This window comes from Melopsittacus undulatus, chromosome 1 (assembly GCF_012275295.1).
Source record: "Melopsittacus undulatus isolate bMelUnd1 chromosome 1, bMelUnd1.mat.Z, whole genome shotgun sequence".
NCBI classification, from domain to species: Eukaryota; Metazoa; Chordata; class Aves; order Psittaciformes; family Psittaculidae; genus Melopsittacus; species Melopsittacus undulatus.
This window is the reverse complement of record NC_047527.1, coordinates 32,819,493-32,840,952: the sequence shown is the minus strand read 5'-3', so window position 1 is coordinate 32,840,952 and position 21,460 is coordinate 32,819,493. Positions and strand designations below refer to the sequence as shown.

The following is a 21,460-nucleotide window of genomic DNA, read 5'->3' as shown; positions in this document are numbered from 1 at the left end:
TAAATATAAATAAATTGCTAATTAAAACATAAAAGTGATGCAATGAGGGTGCAGTAGTATCAGTCACCAATGCTCAGTGACTCATGTCAGTTCGTCCACTGAGTAAAATTAGGTACTGAATATTAATGAAGGAAAAAAGTTGAATCACGTTGGATCAATACATTACAATATAAGTTGCAGACTTGGTAGAAAATGTACACAGGATAGAGTGTAACCATATTCTAGAAAGCAGGGACTCTAAAAAATACATGGAGGACAGACAGCAAGGACTGCTAGAACAGAATCATAGAATCATTTAGGTTGGAAAACACCTTTAAGATCCATCAAGTTCAGCTCCTTCAGTACCCCTGGGTGGATCCCACCTGGCTCCATAGACTTGTGTATGTCTAAGTGGTGTAGCAGGTCAATGATCGTTTCCCCATGGATTCTGCTCCCAGTCCCTGTCTTACAGCTCAGGGGGCTGGGCACACTGAGAAAAAAATAGTCTTCCTATTCAAGACAGAGGCAAAGAAGGCATTAAGTACCTCAGTCTTTTCCTCATCCATTGTCACTGTTTCTCCCCACATCCAATAAAAGGTGGAGATTCCCCTTAGTCCTCATTTTGTTGCTAATGAATTTGCAGAAACATTTTTAATTCTATTTTATGGCAGTAGCCAGATTAAGTTCTAATTGGGCCTTCATCCTTCTAATTTTCTCCCTGCATAGCCCCATGACATCCTCTTAGCCCTCCTGAGTTGCCCGCCCTTTCTTCCAAAAGTCAGAAACTCTAATTTTTTCCTGAGTTCAGTCAGAGCTCTCTGTTCAGCCAGGCCAATCCTCTTTCCCACTAGCATGTCATTCAGCACATGGGGATGGCCTGCTCTGGTGCCTTTAAGATTTCCTTCTTGAAGTATGGCCAGCCTTTCTGGACATACTGGAACTCCTTAGCTCTTCAGGACTGCCTTCCAGTGTCAACCAGGGTCCTAAACATGCCACAGTCTGCCCTCCAGAAGTCCAAAGTAGCAGTTCTGCAGAATCCCCTCCCTGACTTTGCTTCTCCAAGAATCAAAAATTCTATCATTCATGATCTCTATGCTCAAGATGGCCTCCAACCATCACATCACACACAAGTCCTCCTCTGTTCATGAACAATAGGTCCAGCGGGGCACCTTCCCTAGCTGGCTCACTCACCAGCTGTGTCAGGAAGTTATCTTCCACACACTCCAGGAACCTCCGAGACTGTTTCCTCTCCGCTGTATTGTATTTCCAGCAGACATCTGGTAAGCTGAAGTCCCCCATGAGAACAAGGGCTAGCAATTATGAGACTTCTCCCAGCTGCTTATAGAGTATTTTCGCTGCCTCTTCATCCTGGTTGGATGATCTATAACAGGCTACTACTAACTGCCTTGTGGGCCTTCCTGCTGAGTCTTACCCATAAACACTCAAACCCTATAGTCACCAGCGTTAAGCTCAGACAGCCAAAACATACAGGTCTACCCCACTGCCTCACCCTCCTTCCCTATTCCTTCTAACCAGTTTAATCTTCTGTTGTGTATCCAAAATGGTTATTAGGATTTCTGACTTAGTAAACAAGGTCAGTAGAGAGATTACCTTTACTGAATGGAACTAAGGTTCAGCTGCTGATGTCCACCTCGTCAAGAATTCCTGTTTCTATTTCACTGACACTAATGTCAGTGACTTGAATCTAAATCAGTGAGGTCATCAACCTGCATTTTCCCCTCTCTTGTCTAAAAGCTAGGAGAGTTTTGGGTTAGGTTCTGGAATTTCCAGAGATTATTTCCCTTTTGATCACAATACTGTGGGATTCAGCCCCATTTCAGTGAAACAAATTATCCAAACAAATCATGGTTCCAAAGTATCTGATGCTGTGAATGCAGCTATCCTTTGTGTGACAACGACCAACTTGAACAGGCATTCCTCTAAGATATTCTAAAAAGATAAGCAGATCTTCAGACAATCCTGGTAATTAGCATTTCAGAAGAGGTGTTAATTGTACTTTCTTTCACGGAAGCAGACACCAAAATCTTGACTGTAGACAAGACCTGAAGAGAAAATGTAACAGTGGTTGCTGGTGAGTTCTGCATTCAGACTCCATTCAGTCTTTCCTGAGAAAACACAGTACTTCCTCAAACCTGTGGTAGAGCTTCTACTTCAAAAGAGACAAAGACCTTGGACTAGGAGAGAGTACGATTCCAATAAGATCTTACTCAGTTATAATCTGTTATAAATTAGCCATTAAGCTTCTTTCTGCTTGCTTGCTTCAGGAAACTCACAAGAGCCTGCCAGACTAATGTTTGAGCTCTAACAGCAGTACACCTGTACAATTACCAAAAAGAACAGGCAAAGGAAAGAGAATGTATTTACTGGTAACCACTGCTCAGGTTCTGGAAGAACATATTTACTGGTAACCAGTGTTCAGGTTCTGGACAGAGCAGAAAGACCATATCAAGAAAGGGAGGCCACCCAGGCTTGTTTCCACTGAACACACTATGTCACTATCTCTCGACTGAAATACCCACAGCTCAGCAGAAGTACAGGGAAAAAATAAAAGTGAATAAAAAGCTAACTGTGGAAAGAAAGAAACACACCCAAAATGTTCCTGCTCCTAGAGGAGCATTCTGAAATCAGTGCTTACATTTATACACAACACCAATGCTAGTCTTCTGTCCAATCCTGAAAGTAAAAGTGCCTTAAAACAACCAGATCTAGAGAAAGGACACCCAGTGAGTTGCAAAGTCAAAAGACTGAAGAGATTCACAAGGTGCTGGGGCAGGCTGTTGGCTCTGAAAATCTCTGAATCAAAATGTTTACAGGAACTCTCCCAAACTGAAGAACAGTATTGAAAGACAGACATTAGGAAACCAAAGATGAAGAGGATATATATTTCATGTCTTCATGTTTTCAGCCTAAGTGAGAACAAGACAAGTCATGGCAGAAACTTGGAGAGAGATCTGGAGCCAGATGTACCTTCTCCAGCGCAAAGAAAGATCTGAGAATATTGACAATCAAAAGAACCCTGTCCACTGAAAGAAGCTTCAGGAGAAACACCCCAAATGTGAGCTAAGGACCACAAAAGGATAGGGCAATTCTCTTAGAGTAAGAAAGCAATTAATCTGAGGAGGTCACTATATCCTGAAGGAAAATGAAGACAAATATTAAGAACAAAGTATTAGAGCTTAGGAGCTCCTGTACAAATAGGATCAAGAGCTCATTGACAAAATTATTTAAGTGAAAACAGTTTAGAACATTGCAATAGCATAAAATGCCATGCCTTGCATATCACATTTTAGGCAAGAAAAGTGTTAAGCATCTAGAGGCTCTTCAGCTAAGGCTGAGATTTTAATGATACCAGGTAAGTGCACTGACTTGGAGAACAAAGAAACACTGTACTGGGAACACTACCCAAAATGTTTGCTCTTTGTTCTGTCAGCTTGATTTTTAGTCTACATGGCATTATTTTAACAGCTTTCAATGTAATATTGTAAATACACTTAAGAGTATGCATTTTATTGATCCCTCATAGGTTAAATGCACCCATTAATGTAGTGGATGGGTTTGTCAGAAGGATTACAAGCAAGCTGTGCCAGGACACATCACATAACACCATCTTGTGAGCACTGTGGAAATATCCCATAATAGGGTGAGGGGATTGTAGAAAAATCGTTTTGGGACAGCATTTAAGGAGTCTATATAGATTCCACAGCAGAATCTGGGGTTTCTGATCCCAGGTACTCCATGTATTTTTATAATTTAAAACACTGTGGAAATTAAACATTAACTGTCAAAGATTTTTATTGCAGGAATAAATATCCTCTGTCATTTAAGGAATTTTTATATTGTTTTTAAGCCAACCATACTAATCACCATTGTCTAAACTGATAGCTACTGGCAATGGCAAAGCTCATCACCTGCAAGCTCCCTTGCCACTGTTCTTTTGGGAAAACTATCGTAAGACAAACAGATGTTTCTGCTGTTTTAAACCAACAGGAAATGGACTTTCTCCCTTTTCCTTTCCTAGAAACAAATACTAGCAAAGAAAAATCCTAGCACAGCTGTACTCAACACTTTCCTTATAACAATATGTCTGTGTGGGAGGCAGGCAATGAGTGGGAACAAGCAAGCCAGGGGAAGGGAAATGCAGCATGCAGAAGATGAACACAAAGAATTCATTTCAAAGTCTGTGAGTGGATTATTACACTAGCATGCTGATACACTAGCAGGGTAGTAGCAGTGTGATGTACTAGAGTTTAAGCTACAAACTGAATCCTGCCTCAACTGGCAATGTACAAAACTATCAGCTAACGATCTCAGTCCCTTCTAAGTGAAAAGCTTCATTAGTATGAACAGACTGCAGGTTTGGTGGCCGAGTTGCTGCCTTATCTTTAAGGAAATGTCTTTAGGTCAAGGCTGAGAAATTAAATAATATGGTGAAATGCAGAATTCTCACTATCATTCTGCGGATAAACCAAACACTTCAATTTTCACTGCTCATAAATTGGCACCTTTTAGTCACACTAGATTTACATAAAAAGCAGATAATGTCATTGAAGTTACCGCATTTCAGCCTCAATCATAGGGAAAGAAAACCTTACAGATGAAAGAAAACTTTGCAGCAAACCCAGTTTTAATTGATTTTTGCTCGATTTAAGGCATTTTAAAGTAATGAAAAGCTTCAGAACAGGAAAAGGCAACTTTTGAAAGTGCTTCTGCACTCTTTACAACAAAACATGAATTCATGCTGCCATCTAATGGTCTAAACCAGACATTTCCAGCTGAACAATCAAATTCCTAATCTGAACGATCACTTGCATTATTCTTAGAACTATTCTTTCTTTCCTGAAATTTTAACTATCTGAAATCTGCATCTGTTGTTCAGAATGAAATTACTGTGTATTCAGGGAGATACAACCTATTCTAACCAAACTCTTAATTTCTACTTCCAAGTAGTTTTAAAAAACCCTTTCTTCCAAAAGAGTTTTTGGCCATTTGTCCAAAAGGCTGTGAGGAGGGCAAGGAATGCAGGAAAGAATTTTCTCAAAGTCAGTCAGCAAACATCTTCATCATCACACCTCTTAATCCATAAAATGCAAATTTCAAGGACAAAACTTTGCAACAATTAACTGGGAATCAAGGCAAAGCACCTCTGACTCTTCTTGGCCTTTTTTAGCAGAGGGATGTTGTACCCTGTGGCTGAAGTCTGAAGCCGACAACTGTAGGAAGGTAAAAATCTTGGTGCCACCCCACACCACTCCTAACCAAGGGGGTTCTTCTCTTGTGACTAACTCAGCTAAACACAGCAGGCTCCCGAACTGGGGGTTCACTCAACCTGGAGAGCAAGGGCACTGGTGTCCACAGCCTAACAGCTTTTTGCAGCAAAACACTATTTTGTTCAACCAAAAGCATTTCAGTAGTTGCATGCCTGCCTATCCTTAGTACTACTGTTACCCAGATATGCCCCTAAAGAGTTTGTTGTTCTGAAGCCCTTCGCTCCCTCCTCCCTGGGAAGAGATTTTTATCTTTTTCCAGTCCTTCCACTGCAATAGTCAGGACTCCCACTACAGCATTCATCACATTATTACAAATCAACATTCTTAGGATTATTTCTCAAGTATGACTCAGCTCAAGATCAGATGCCTGAAGATATTTAGTTAATGTATAGAAGCTAAGTTGCTATTATAGTGAAGCTCTGGAGAGTTCCATACAAAATGTAGACATCCTTGTTTGTGGCATGACAAAGAGCATTCTAGACATGGAACTGCTCTGACTAGACCCTCTACTGGTTAGAATGACAAACGGTTTCTTGTCACCAGGCAGAGACTATTTGACAGGCATCTGAGCTTGGATCCAACTGCCAACAGCACTGTGATGAACAGCACCTATCTGCCCAACCACAAGCACACAGTACCAGTTGGGATGTAGTCATGTACCTAGGACATCCACATTATACGACACAGGACCAATTCGTGAATAGCAGAAGTTTCCCATGGATAGTTGGAGTCCTGGTGGATTACATGAAATGGTCTGATGGCTGAACACTACTTTTAGAGATTCCTTCAATTGTCTAAACTTAGCTACATGGGCCATTTGAAATGCTCTAGGGTATCTTGTCTGGCCTTCAGCTGCCACTGTAGCAAAGGTCTCCTCTAGGTCTTCTGCCAAATCCACTGTTCCCATATTGATGTCTCAAACACCCTACAATGTCTCAAGGGGCACTAGAGGCCCATATTTAGGCAACTTAGTGTCCTCACATCTGCCACAGTACATATACTTGGGAAAAAAAATCTGCTTTGTACACAGCTGCACATAAAATCCTCCTGTTACAGAAAGCCTCAGCAGAAAGCCCCAAATAACTGGAATTCTGCAACAGACAACAGGCTAATCATGTGCCTAAGTCATGAAAGGACTTCATGGACTAATTTGGACTTTACCTTGTCTAGGCTACTGGCTGATCTAATCAATACTAGATCAAAGTCTTTCACATCCAACAACACTTTACATTATGTGTTGGACTACTTGTGCCTCAGACGGATGAGGCTGTCCACGTAGAGAGGTCTCCTCCTAGAAGGTAAACAGGGTGCTCAGGCAGTGCAGAAGGACTTCTAAATTCCAGGAGAATTTCAGACTTCATTCTCTTTCTGTAAATTAGATAACTGGGTTGTATAATTTTAGGTGTATTTCTGGAGAGAGACTCAACAGATTTTACATTGTCTCTCTCAGTGCAACCCACTCGCTTCAAAATTTGGCTTCTAGCAGCTGTTCTTCTGGCTAGATTTTCCTTTTTCCCCCATGGGACTATGTAATTTCTGTGAAACAAATGAAGCTGGGTGAGGATTTAGATTGCATTGCTAAGCACTCATGTCAAGTAACACTAGCCTCAAATTTGTTCCCTCTGATACACATATTTAATCTTTAACTCAGCATTCACAGAAAAAAACAAAGTTTTCATTTTATTCTGTTCTTTTACCATAAAATCTTTTATTAATCTGATGTGACAAGTTCAGTAATTTATATAATAATCATACAGTCTATTCTCTTTTTGATCATTAGTGTGGTCAACATATTGATCCACTATGAAGTCAACAGTTACAGATAAAGCTGACCAAAGACCAGTCCTTAAACTTCATTTTTCTATAACTCATTTTTAAAGTGGTGAGTCAGTATTCAGGGCACTGGTCCACAGGGCTGATATACATAATTTCAGGAGCCACTAAACCTAAGCAAACAGTTCCATGCATCAACTCAGTATCCAGAAGGGGAGCTGCCTGCCCAGCAGGTGGGAACTACATGTCGAGGAAGGGTGTCGCCCTGTGCTTCTTGGCCAGGCAGCTTGGCTGGCTCCAGCAGAGGCAAGGATGTGCTGCTCTCTATTTCTCCAAGTTTGGCCCTGCAAACAGCACTGTGAATAAACTATCATCAAAAAAAAAATGTGCTTAGAATGACAGGGCTATGAAGAAAAAGAAAAGGAGGAATGGTCTGTGCACTCTCACCCATGCACTAAGGGGAAAGGTGACAGTCTTCTTAGTCTGCAGTTATTCAATATATATGCAGGCACAAGCAATCACATACATGAAAGGCTGAGTGCAGCAGAACCTGCCAAAGTGCACAGAAGCTGTAGTTTAGCCCAGGGACCCCACCACTTTGCGTGACATTGCTTAAACAGCTATCATACTATCCAAATTCCTCAAAACCAAGCAAGAAACTGCTTTAATTACTTTATGTCTGTTTAGCTTGTCATTGTTTTGCATTTTCTTTGTTCCTATACTTCACAAGTGGTTTTAATTTTGAAAGCCTTTTTTTTTTTAATTTTAGTAAAGGTTTTTCAAGCTTTCTCGAGTGCAGTGAGACACATTTTGAGGAATTTTGTATCATAAGCAAATAGCTTCTGAATTCTCGAAGAAACAAAGGGTTGAATTTTGTGATGTCTTTAACACTATTTTGCATACTAAACCACCAAAAGCTGCTGCATACTCAGGGATGTGAGGGAATATGGGTTCTAGCACTGACTACATAGATGAGTAGTATGCACATTTCATCCTCAGCTCTGCCAATATTTCTCAAATCTGAGCTGCTGTTTCCAGCCTTACCCTCTTCTGAGTAGAGTGCCAGTTCTACTGAACTGTGCCAAATGCTGTGCTAACAAACATGAAACCTAATCAGCTAGTAAACAGACCCTGAAAGCATCAGCACCTCCTTTCCCACAGTTGATTTGTAAAGCTCTTAGATAAAAGAAGCCATGCAAAATGCAATGTTAACCATTCTCAGCTTTTCTGTAATATATATTGTTTGAACTGAAAGGTCCTGATGTGCCTTTGTTGCAAAACTGCTCAAAACTCCAACTTGTGAGGCTTTAAACTGGTATAAACTGGTATAAGGCTGGTAAATTTTGAGTGCCAAAACAGAGGGTTTTTTCCTTTATTATGTAATACAGCAATCCTGACTGGCACATGAGCAGGATCCAGTGTCCCACGCTGCAGCCAGCCTGACCCTGAGTGGGCTGCACTGTGCTGCAGGACCCATGCCCAGCATGGTGCATAGGATGAGGCTGTGCTGCACAAATCCCTCAGCCACAGGACAGACTTGCTGTAAGAGAGGCACCAGCGGGCAGCTCCCCCTCGGTACCACCTGCGAGGCCTTGACTTTATCTAACAGTACAGCAAGAAGTTCTCACGTGAACACCATTCCTGGTTTGCCTACAGAAATTATAGGGTTGTCTCCTTGTAAGAAAATCCTGTAAGAGTGCGAATGACCAAGAAGAGGAGAATCTCTGCTGAGGCCAAGGTCTGCATGAGACACTCTATGTGGGTCTCAGTCTTGTTCAATGTTACACCACTCAGGGATGGAAGATTTATCTTTGCTGTTCTCTTCTTATACTGGCAGCTTATACATACAACTTATACTGTATACTTCTTATACATCTTCTTAATGATGCCTTACAGAGTCTAAGTGTCTTTCTTACTGGGATCATAGTGGACCAGCACCTCCAAATGAAAAACAAGGAAATGAACAATTATGTCCAGCACAAGAGTAGTCCCAAAACCCCAAAACAGTATTACATGTCATCATTGTTCTGTTTCGTCTTTACTGTGGTATACATGTGTAAGCTGGTATATGCACAAGGGTTTATGTATGTGTTTATACAGGTAGACATGCATATCTATTTTTTTACTACTTAGTTATTATCAGTTTATTAGCTACAGTATTTTCAGTCACCCTGCATGGTGCACCTGCACTCAAACAATCACAATGAAGCAGCCAAGTTCAGATTCTGGCCTTCTGCCCCACTCCACTTTTTTTCTAACTGTACTAAATCGTACAAATAGTGAAGATAAAGGTGCTTCAAAAATTCAGAACACACTGAAGAAATATTTGAATAGCCAGTTAAAAAACTGCTCCACCCACAAAGAGTTTAAAATCTTTTAGTCTTTAAGAATTTGATACTTTAAAAACATAATTTTAAATACCATCTTCTCAACAGTTACTCAACTTCCTACAGTAAGTACTGCATTGAGGGAGGGCTCTCAATACAGATTTCTAACCTATGATATAAAGGATTTTTCTTCACTAGATTTTGGGGATTAAGGAACCGACAGCTGGACAGGCAAAATGGTTAAAAAATAGAAACCCAAGAATGGTTTCAAGTGAATTTTCAAAATGCAGCCCTCCTATTTTTATACCCAATTTCTAAGAAAAGAGCACTTCGTTTTTAATGATATAGATTCTAATCACATATCACTATAAGAAAATCAAAACCTCTCTCTAAAGTTAATATCCTACATCCTCACTGCCACAGCTGTAGACTATAACTCCAGTATGCACATTAAAAAACAGAAACAATTGTTTTACATATCTTTGTTCCTTGTGACATGCTTAGGACACCTCTCTTCTTTCAGAAGGGATTATGCATGTTTCGAAATAACACTGCAGAGACTCTTCTTCATAGTAATCTTAGTTTCATTTTACTCTGAAATAACTTAGGAACTTCACAAAGATTTAGAGCAGATTTATAAGCAATGAATAAAAACAATGAAATAATAGGAAAAGTACAAACCTCTGATTGTACATGCCCCGGAAATTGTAATTTGCTCTATAGTTGGGAATAGGCTTTGGATCTAATGGCCTGTAGATGGCAGGCTCTCCTCTTTTCATAGCCAGACCATTCAGTTCCACTGTTGGAGTTATACTGCCTGCAAAAAAACCCAAAGACATGTAAGTCAATTAAACCACGAATATTGCAAGAGAAACAAGCAAAACTGGGATGAGCAGCAAAAACAGAGCTGTATGATATTCTTGTGCTCTTAAATTGAAAAAGAAGCAAGTACCATGACATTTCAGCTTCTCTAAAAGATTGGAATATAGATGCTAACCTAACCACAAGCAGTAAAAAAGAACATTTAAACATTTATCTCAGTGCATTCTCTATGCAGTTTCAGTAGATTAATCTTCATATATGAATGGGAAAGCGCTATAATCAAGCTGGTTATTCATCTTTCCGAAGTGCTCATAATATGACACTTCCTTAGACTATAAAAGAATATCTCTTACCACTGAATACCATTAAATAAAACCACAGAGAGCAATGAGGCACTGAGACAAACAAACAGCAACAGGCATTACTGCAGTCATCTGGTAATCTTACAGGTTATTTGCAATACTTGAAAATTTAAGACTATAATTAAAAGCTAATGAGCTAACAGTAATGATCTAACAAACTGAAAAACACTGGAAATCAGTGTCACTACAGCCATCTACTGGTCACAGAATACACAAATAGCTTGGGAGTATTACTCTGGGCATAAGCCATTAAGGATCGTTTGGAAGTGGAGTGATAGCACTCTTGCTCCTTTAGAGATCAATACATGGCTTCTCCAGGCCCAGGATGATGGTTTTGCCCTGTGTCCTTCAAAATCACTGTGACTTTAAAAAGCTCAGACCTCTATAAAAAGTAATCCTGGGTTTGATTCTTGACATTGCAGAGTATTATACAAGCTTCTAGACTTTTTTGGCTTTGACCATGCTCTAGGAAAAGCTGATAACAAAAGAAGGAGACTTTAAGAGAACTCATTTAAAAGTCTTATCACTTTACACTGTTTTGTCTTGTATGTCAATCATCTACAATCACTTTGTAACACGTCCAATCCTAATCTAAATAACATATTCACATACAGTTCAACTACTTTTTACATTAAAAATTCTCCCATGCAAATTCCCTGTAAGTTCTTCATTACACTATCATACCTGTAAGATAACTATGTTGATTTTCATGCTTCAACTCAACTTGTATCTTATTAAATTTATTTATTGGTAGTACAACATTTCAATACTTCAACAATATTTAACACAGAGGAAAATTACATACCTGGATTATTGTTAACATTATTTTTGGGTGGTCTAGGCGTTGGTTTGGGAAGGGTAGTTTCATTCAGTGCTTTGCTAGCAGCAGCATGTTGGGCCTTTTTAATACTGCTTCCTTCAGCTTCCCATGTCTGTTCTCCAAGAGTCAGCTGCACTGTGAACATCTTCAAAGACAAAGAACAGGTAAACACTGGCAAGATTATCACTATAGACTAGACCAACCTGCATAAAAGCTTTCAGGGCTGAAGAGAAACTGTGCTTTCTTTTCATTATGTTCAATTCCCAGAAAACTCATCTGATTCTTAGAGAGATCAGCGAGTCCTTAGCAGTGGGCAACATTAAGCCTTTCAAACAACAAAGCAAAATAGCATAAGGTTAATGTCAACTATGAAAGAACAGAATAATATTTAAACCAAGTGATAATAACATAAAACTTAGGATCTACTCCTGAAAGACTATATACAAGTCAGTTAAGACCACAATTCTACACACATTTGAATGTATTTAGTCACTCTACTAGTAGAAAAATATAAACAATGCTACTAAGAAAAAGTAATTTTTTAATAATTCTGAATAGATATATATGACTGCTCCTCTTCCAAGCAGCAGAGAATGGGGCACAAATACCTGTACCCAGTGAAATAATTTCTCACACAACCTGATTTCTGAAAATAATTTTAGGGCAGTGTCACAAGCCAAATATGTTTGAAAATATGAAGCAAGAAAGAAGTATTATCTTTCTGAATAAAACTGCAGTTCTTTAATGTGGATTCTATAGCAAAGAAAGGAACTGTAAAACTTCAGAGTTCAGAAACAGACTAACTGATCAAAAAAACATAAATCTGGAATAAAGGATTAATTCAAGCAGTATCTATGCTGTGCAAATCATGAAGATAAAACTAAATGCATATTTAAAACATTAGATAGAATCTTATCTTCTGTGAGATATGTCCATGCTCTATTCAACTTGAGCATATAAGAATAAGAGGAGAAAGGGTAAGAACTCAAAGTCTTTATCATATCAATTCTGTACATATAAAGCAGGATTTAAAGACAGATACACAGGGTAAACTAAGATATACCTACCTCAGAGAACATGCTAACTTACTTGAGGCAACATAAAGAAATCTGGAGTATATAAAGTAAAATTTTTACTTTGATAGGTGTTTGTTCTGTAATTTTTTTTAATTATTTAAACTTACTGGATACAGGGCCAGTATCTAGAGATGGGCAACCTTTAAATTTGCCTTTACATCTATTTTCATTTAGCATGTACTTGCAAACAAGCATTTGTACACAAGTATGTGTCTACCTCCCAACTCAGCCTTATGTACATGTACACACCATGCATATGAACTGAATGCTATAAATATATACTTGTGTCTTAATTACAGGCTTGAGCTTTGCCCTACTGTAATTTTCAGAAGCACAGTTCCAGTCCCCATATCACAGTTCCTATTGCCATGTCTTTTTTTTTCCACAACAGTCATGACAATTTCTCACAGACAAGGAGGAAGAAAGAGTATCTTAATTTTGCCCTCTGTCAAATGCTATCCATCCCCCTCCCCCAGAAGCTAAGCTGGGTATTAGAGCTAAATACCTATAATTACATAAATTATCTATAAGTATACATCCTTATTACTAAAAGAATTGAAATCTGATTTCTGGATGTTGAGTTTATATATTTTTTATTTTGCAAGAAAGTATCAGTCTAGTATTTTCATAAGAGGAGAATAATATTGAATTTAAATAAAAATATGATTAATAATGGCTACTTACCTACCTATAGCTCTCCTCTTACTGCTTAGAGCAATAAGCAGAAAATCAATACAATATTATTGAATTCTACGACCAGAGCTCTAACCTTCTCAACTTAGTCCATCTGACAAACTCCTACAACCCCCCCCCACACTAGTAGGTGGGAATTTAATTAAAGGAATAGAACTGCCTAAGCCAAAATCTGGAGCAGTCAATGAAGTAATCAAGTTCTGCAAGACCAGAGCTGACAATTCTGCTACGAATTAAGAAGTATTTCCCATCAATTTTTTGAGGAAGTTTGTATTCCTTACTTCCCCCCTAATTTACCTGATGGATAGAGAGTGGAAATGCAAAGGCCACAGAGCTTACTCTCTTTTATGCTAACAAACACTTCTAGATTTTTCACATGATGAAGAATCCACCTGGAGGGCAGACTCCTAGAAACTTCAACTGCACTGTCAGGAAGCATCACTTCTATCTCCACTGTTTCTAGTTTCCCATTTCACCCTAAGTGTCAGAACTTACTTTCTGGAGATAACTAGAAAAAAGGATACGAAAATTTACTAGCATTTGTGTTCACAATGCAGACAGCTGTCTCACAAAGCATACCTCTGGAAATTATGAAAACCACTAGTGAAGAACAGAGTATGTGTAGGAATGCAATATGAGATGTTCTTCCAATGGCAAACAGCTGCAGCAGCATTACATCCTTCAGATCATGCTTTCTAGGACAAACCCAGCTCTGTTTCACATATTCTATCAGGTATATCAACCTATTACTATCAAGACATTATAGTAAACTGTTAACACAGTCATAGTAATTTCTATGTCTCTGCTTTTCGTAGGTCAAAGGTACACAAGTCTGCATAATCTTATCAATACCACCCTTGTTTTCTCATCCCCTCCCCTCCTGTGTTTTTTGCATATGCTGCACAGGTCAAAATCAGACTTAATATTGTTCTGAGCCTACAGAGCATATGTTTGGGGTTTTATTTCCTATCCTGCTAAAATGTGAAGTATAACATGAATGTAATGTAACTCAAATCTCTTTACTGCTGAAGGAATATGAACAGCCAAAACTACACCTTTTGTTACAGTGAAAGTACTTCTTATTTCACAGTAACGGATAGAAGGTAAAAAAATAAATATACAACACAACAGTGAAAAGCACAACAGATTTAACATGCCACAACCTAAAACCAACCAACCAGTGTATCCCGTGGTGCCAAATGCCTTCAGGAAACTGAAGAGCACTTTAATTTCCATTCGCAATGAGGAATCCTAAAAGCTTTCTGACTCTCATTAGCCCTGCACCTGCTGACTTTTCTACCAGTATAAAGGATGCATGAATGAGGTCAAACGAGGTCAGTGTTTCATATCAACTCTGCACTAGCTGACAATATAACATGCAACTGAGAAACCAGGGGCAACAGCAGAGGGGCAGCCCACACCTAGCTGAAACCGTTGTGACTGAAATCAGCAGTGTGACCCCACTGCCTTACACTGCTCTGCCACTCTAGAAATACCAAGTTCCAAACAGCTATTAATTAGGCCATAATCTCTCTTTCTGAGTTTTTCAGGCTTTTTTCTGCTCCTCCAGATTGCTCTTAACTAGAGAGGAAATTCAAAATTATGTCTGAAAATAATTATAATGAGAATATCTCCCTGTATTCCACATCACCAGAAAGCATCCTAATTTGCACTTTGAAAACAAAGTTGGATATGCAAACTGATAAGAGAACTGCCCAGAACTGTTCACTAGAAACTTAAGGCTATAATCAAATCAGGAGTCTTAGTATCACCGGAAATGTTAAAGTTGCAAAGAATTTAACAGAAAAAATAGTAATAACAACTGTGCCCTATAATGCTAGATCCAATGATACAGCATCAATGCAATCAACTTTATGGACACAGAATCATAAAAATAAGCACTTAAAAGAAATGACACAAAACTAGCCTTGTCATCATCTGCACTACTATGAAACAAACCCTGAAGTAGTTATCAGAGGCACATCAACTGGGGAGAAAGATACAGGCAGCTTAAAAAGCAAATGCTCCACAATGATTAAGAAAGGGTAGTACTACCCTGGAAAGACCTTCACAAGGTCTTTTACAGAGACCAACATATATAAACTCAAAGGTGGAAGTGAAAGTCACATGTAAAATGATGTACAGAGCTTCCACAGAAATACAGACATACTTTCTGAAATCAGTAAACACCAAAAAGAAAGCAACTAAATAACAGTAAGAAACCCCTCAGACAAGCAGCATGGCTGTGTTTGACAAGCACAATTGTCCAGACCATGACATTATCTATTCAGCATTTAAGGTATGGCTCATCACCTGGAACTGTGACCTTACCTTGGAATGAGCAGGCCCTCTTTCATTCAGAAGCTTATACTGGGGTTGAATTCTGTTGAAACGGGCTAACTCATTTACCAGACACATTGGAGTTTTCTCTTTGGGGTTTGCCATGTTATCTTGGAGAGGAGCTGTAAATAAAAAGTCTGTAAAGGTTTTGTGGAGCAATGTGCTCTTCACAACTTCGTAAAGCTTTGCAAAAGCAGCATCATGCTTAGAAAATAAAATACTTTGGCTAAGAAGAATTTTGTACGTATGCTAAATACAATGTTTAAATGCTATTTTCGTATTAATCATATGAGAATATGTATTTTACAATAACCGTTTTGATTACATGCAATTAAAAAAAATATTAAAAATACAACTATTTCTTTCCAAAATGTCTCTATAAAGCATGACAGTGTAGGAGAACATATACATATGCTACATTTTCCACATCACCAAAGTTTACTGACAGGGGCACACTGGTTCCAGGAACTGACTACTCTTTCAGAATGGTTTCTTGTCACTTTGAGGCAGAAGTAGATAGAGTAAGAGTTAAAGACAAATATAGCAGATGAAACCCTGTGGTCCCCACCTGCCTCTCCCTGGTGTTTTAGACTTTTCTCACAATAATGAAGTCACTCTCAGAGCACTCCCAAAAAACACCTTTTATCCCCCTTTAAGGATTTTGTACTGCTTTTCTTAGATGACTTACTTCATGCGTACTGCCTTACTATTTTTTAACTTTCTATGGCTTTTTCAACTGACCCCTAACACACACTGTCTCTTGCTTATTTTTTTTTAGGGTAACATTTCTGCATTTTATACCCAGTTCAGCATAGGAACTACAGCATTTATTAGGCTACAAAAGAAACACTGAATACTGCCAAGCAGTCTAAAGACATTCTGTTCTAGGGAAGAGAAATACACTTGGAGACCTTCCTGCACCACTAAAACTTCTGTATAAAAGATACACTCAGAATTTGACAAAATAAACATGTTCTTTTTTTCTGAGCTTTTTATGTCATTGGTCAACACTTCACAGTAAGTCTGAGCTCAGTTAAAGAAATTAACTTAATAAACAACTATTTAGCCAAAATATTTTTCTATAGGATTTTTTTTCCTTTATTTTAATCACCTTTAAGACCTAATTTATTTATCTTTCGAATCAACAAGTCATTAAAAAAATCATTTGAACACCAAAGAACACCTGAATCAACTTACCTGGTGAGTTGCTAGCAGGAGCAGGATCCACAAGGCCAGCAGTAGGACTGCTACAGCTGGCAGCCGGTTCTGAAATTGATCCATTCATTGAGGATGGCAGACCCAGTGTATTTGTAGTGGCAACTGGTAGGGGTAGCACCATAGGAGACATGGTGGGTCCAGACAGGTTTGCTGTAGTCTGCATCTTAACTTGTGCCATTGCCTATCACTGCAATAAAAAAATTGTAAGTGGGGCACTTTGAATTTTGACTGTCAAATAATGGTAGTGATATTAGCAACACTTCTTTTTTGCTCCTGGATCTGAATCACAAAACTATCCACAGAAGTAAATGCCTCTGCAACATTATTTCCAAACTGAAGCACTGAGAAAGAGAGCTCACAGCCGAAGAACATCACCAGAGCAGAAGCCACAGTCCCTGAACTATTGCTCTGTTGCTCACCTATGGACAGACCTTGCCTGAAATACAGGAGGAAGAACTATTATTCTAGAATAAAAATCTATGTAATTATTTTGTTGATGAGATTAGCACCTGCCAGTTTCTTCAAGAAAGAATGTCATTGCAACAAACTGCTATAGCCATCTTTTGCCATAGTTTATCCAGTAAATTGCACACAAAATACCAAATGAGGTGAAAAGAGGAAATCCCTGGGGTTTTCTGCCCACAGGAACACTGCCCACAGTGTTACCACACTACAAAAGAGAGGGGGAAAAACAAGAAAACAAACACCAAACAAAATACCAAAGCAGCAGGTTCTAAAAAATAACTGCTTCTTCACTCATCATACCTGTTCTCTGGCTAAGTCTACACTCGTAAACAAATCAGAGTCAGGGCACGGCTCCTTCATACTATTCACAGAGAGTATGCTCCCCGACAAAACTTTGGCTACTGACAAAAAACTCTTGAAAAAACCACATGGGAGCAGTTCAGAGGCCAGGAGGCATCCCAGGCAATCCACACAAATAAGAGAGGAGTCAGACAGTTTCAGTCCTCCAGGGAAAGTCTTGAACTTCCCCTTTTGGCATCAGCAGCAAACAGGATGATACATTTTACATGGTAGCATGGCCACAGACTTCATTTTTTAGGGTTCATGCCCATGATATGATCTGTATGGAGTGGATAGAGAGACAACCCCCAAAAGAGCCAACAAGCAGCCTGGGGACCTGGGACTTTCTCAGCAGCAGCTCTGGTCCCTCTGGCAAAAGCAGGAGAGGACAGGAACCCAGCTCTCCTCCATCACAAGCAGCACCCTTACCAGTAAGATGTTTGCTACTTCTATTGAGGAATTGCCTCTTCCTAAGCAAAAATCCCACCCAATCCCATGTAACTAAGATCTTGCTGAAATTAGTAGAACTATATAAAAAAGTTCTGATTACATCTGTATTTTTGACCCTCCAAATCTGTCAAAAAACATCCAAGTATCTCTACTCAGAGGGACACTATTGTTGGATTAAGATCCCAAATCATTCAATGCACCATAAAAGAGCAACAGCTGCACTATTATAATGAAAATAATAAATCCTATTACTATTGACTGTGCTTTGGAGAAGTTCAGACTGGAATGCCAGTTTTATTACTGAGGAAAGACAGGCTGATTTGTATCTCTGGAAAGGCAAAAGTAAAAAAATTGAAAATGAAGCTAAGATGCACTCACTTGCCCTTCTCATAAATATCTTAAGTAAAATACTAGTAGTGACAAAAATTATAAAAAAACATATGCAGTCAACTGAGATATATTCATGTGTTCAAAAACATGGACTCTGCTTAGACCATAAAAGTCCTACTGTCACTACTGTCCTACTGTCACTACTGTCCTATTGTTGTCATACAATACAACAGTATTATTAGAAGGCCTTAAATACTGAGAATGTATAACTATAGAATTCTTTGGTATACTGTGTGTTTCACTCTGATTTTAAATATATTGGTATAGATCAGAATGAATTATAAAAGGTTCTTAATTGTAAACATCAAGTCAATGATGTCAGAACCAGGCCATATTTATTAAAATCAAACAAGCATAATACAAAATATCACAATAATTAAAGTATAAGAAACTCCTTACAACTTTAGCTTTATAAACATGATTATGAGAAAGCCATTACTCACATAGTACTCACATAGTAATAAAAATATGAGATATACTGAAGACTTATTCTTGGGCCCTACCAGTTGTGAATTATCCTTTTGTCTTCCAGTACTTTGAAAGTTTATTCTTCTTTTCAAGTAAGCAGAATTTACTAATGATCAAATAATGTGGCTTATGGTATTGCTGTTCTAAAGGCAGAAATTGTAGGTTTGATCCTTTGCTAATAAGGATAAAAAAAACAGTTTGATAATAGCATCACGGAAGTGTGAAAATCAGTAAGATAAAGTTGAGGAGAAAAAAAAAATACACTCTTTGTCCTACAATAAAGTGCATAGGAAATTAAATGATAAAATCAGAATAAAATCATAACATATAGGTGCTGGGGTTTTCTTACACATCTCAAGCTGCAGAACTCCTATGAGAAATGACAAGCATTTCGTAAATTAATCTGTATAAACAAGTGCCCAGGACATAAATGTAATTGTAGGGACTAACTCTTTAAGTACATGACATATGGAGATAATAAATTTGTAATCAGTTCTAAAAATCCACTAGCAGAGGCAACACAGAAAACATAGGTGATATAATGCTGTCATGTCATTTTCACACTACCAAGCAATTAATCTTTGATGTTATGACAAAAAGGGGACAAAACCTACATGCTTTATCTTTTCTTTACATTTCTTACATATATACCAGTGTTGTACTATTCTATATACAGCAAACTAAAAACATTTTGAGGCCCTTCCAGCCAGGAGCACAGACCCATTTGTTACTACACAACAAAATGTACAACCTGGGGGAGGGAGATTTCACTAAGCTGGACAGAGAGGAAATGCAGTTATATAATCAAAATGTTGTTAAATCTTCTATGTGGATGTTTTTGAAAAATCTGGCATCTACAAAAGGGGGAGTCTATTTACATATTATGAATAGGGTTAGAGAAGCCCCCACATCTCATTTCAGGTGGTTAACCTAAATCTCATCTAGGAAATCACTCCACCCATGTGTCTCCAGAATTCCCCTAGATACTAGGCAATGCTCACAGACGCTTGGATCTCAATGGAAAAGCAGGACTACGCAGCTGTGACTGCCAGCGTTGTGTCTTTATTGGGCCGCCAGCTGCCATGCTAACACACCACAGCAATGGTATTTCTTGCAGTTCTAGTCACATACATCTCTACCCAGTCCAAAGTCTTGCACGTCGCAGTGCTGACATTTTTGTAAAGTTATCTTCTAGACCTTATGGTGCCTTCTGCAGCAAAACACTGCAGTGTTTCTAATGCTCTTACTCTAACCTGCATAGCTGCATTAGAAATGCTATGCAGGCATTTAAAGGGGTGTAAATATACTATACTTGCATTTTACTTCCCTTCCACTTTGAAAGCACTTTGCACACAGGCAGCTATACAGGTTCCATTACCAGTTGGTATTAACTTTCTTGTTAAACTATATATAAACTGTCAATTTTACTCTCACACTAAAAATACCCAAACCAAAACAAACTCACAATAAAAGAACAAAACAAAACCACTTCATATTTTAAAGTTAAAATATTGCTGTCAAACGTTCCATTCATTTTTCTTCTAAGTTTGGAAACACAACATTATGGTGGGTTGACCATGGCTGAACACCAGGTGCCCACCAAAGCCACTCTATCACTCCCCTCCTCAGGTGGATGAGAGAAAATATAACTAAAAGCTAAAGATAAGGAGAGGGAGAAAACACCAACTACTGTCACAGGCAATAAAAGAGTCGAATTCAGGAAATTATCTTAAGTTATTACCAATCAAATCAGAGTAGGATAATGAGAAATAAAGCAAACCTCAAAAACACCTTCCCTCACGTCTGCTTTCTTCCTGGCATCAACTTAACTCCAAATTTCACTACCTACTCCCCCCTGTCAGTGCAGATGAGGAATGGGGGTTGTGGTCAGTTCATCACATGTTGTCTCTGCTGCTCCTCCCTCCCCAGAGGACTCTTCACACTTTCCCTGCTCCAGCCTGGGCCTCTTCCACGGGGTTCAGTCCTTCAGGAACAGACTGCTCCAGTGTGAGTCCCCTGTGCAGTCACAAGTCCTGCAGCAAACCTGTTCCAGCATGGGCTCCTCTCTCCACGGGGCCACAGATCCTGACAGGGGCCAGCTGCAGTGTGGGCTTCCCACAGGGTCACAACCTCCTTCAGGCATCCTCCTGCTCCAGTGTGGGGTCTTCCCTAGATTGCAGGTGAAATCTGCTCTGGCATGGACTTCAATGGGCTGCAGGGGCACAGCCAACCTCAGCATTGGATGCACCACAGGCTGCAGGGGAACCTCTGCTCCAGTGCCTGAAGCACCTCCTACCCTCCTTCTGCACTGACCTTGGTGTCTGCAGGGCTGTTTTGCTAAGAGATTCTCACTCCTCTCTCCAGCTACAATTGCTCCTGTGCAGTAAATTTCCCCCTTTTTAACTATGTTACCTCAGAGGCACGACCATCATCACTGAGGGACTTGGCATTGGCCAGCAATGGGTCCATCTCAAAGCCACTGGCATTGGCTCCATCTGACATGGGGGAAGCCTCTGGTGTCTTTTCACATAAGTCCCTCCAGTAGCTCCCCCCTACCAAAACCTTGCCTTGGAAAACCAATATAAGCATTAATTTAGTTATATTCACAGATGAGGAATACTTTTAACTGTGAAGATACTTGTGTCAAAAG

The 21,460-nt window shown here is 39.1% G+C and overlaps 1 protein-coding gene across 3 annotated transcripts in view; it reads right to left on the bottom strand.

The window, feature by feature from the left end:
* The window catches only part of STAU2 (staufen double-stranded RNA binding protein 2), a 168,699-nt gene that overhangs the window by 131,476 nt on the left and 15,763 nt on the right, over positions 1-21,460 (bottom strand). For all 3 annotated transcript variants that reach the window (XM_005150805.3, XM_034065075.1, XM_034065140.1), the window contains exons 2-5: positions 16,678-16,885; positions 15,472-15,602; positions 11,357-11,516; positions 10,049-10,184 (exon numbers count right to left, since the gene is read on the bottom strand). In XM_005150805.3, the coding sequence (XP_005150862.1) occupies positions 10,049-10,184; positions 11,357-11,516; positions 15,472-15,602; positions 16,678-16,876 (626 nt within the window). In that variant the 5' untranslated portion in view covers positions 16,877-16,885. The remainder of the gene's footprint in view (positions 1-10,048; positions 10,185-11,356; positions 11,517-15,471; positions 15,603-16,677; positions 16,886-21,460) is intronic.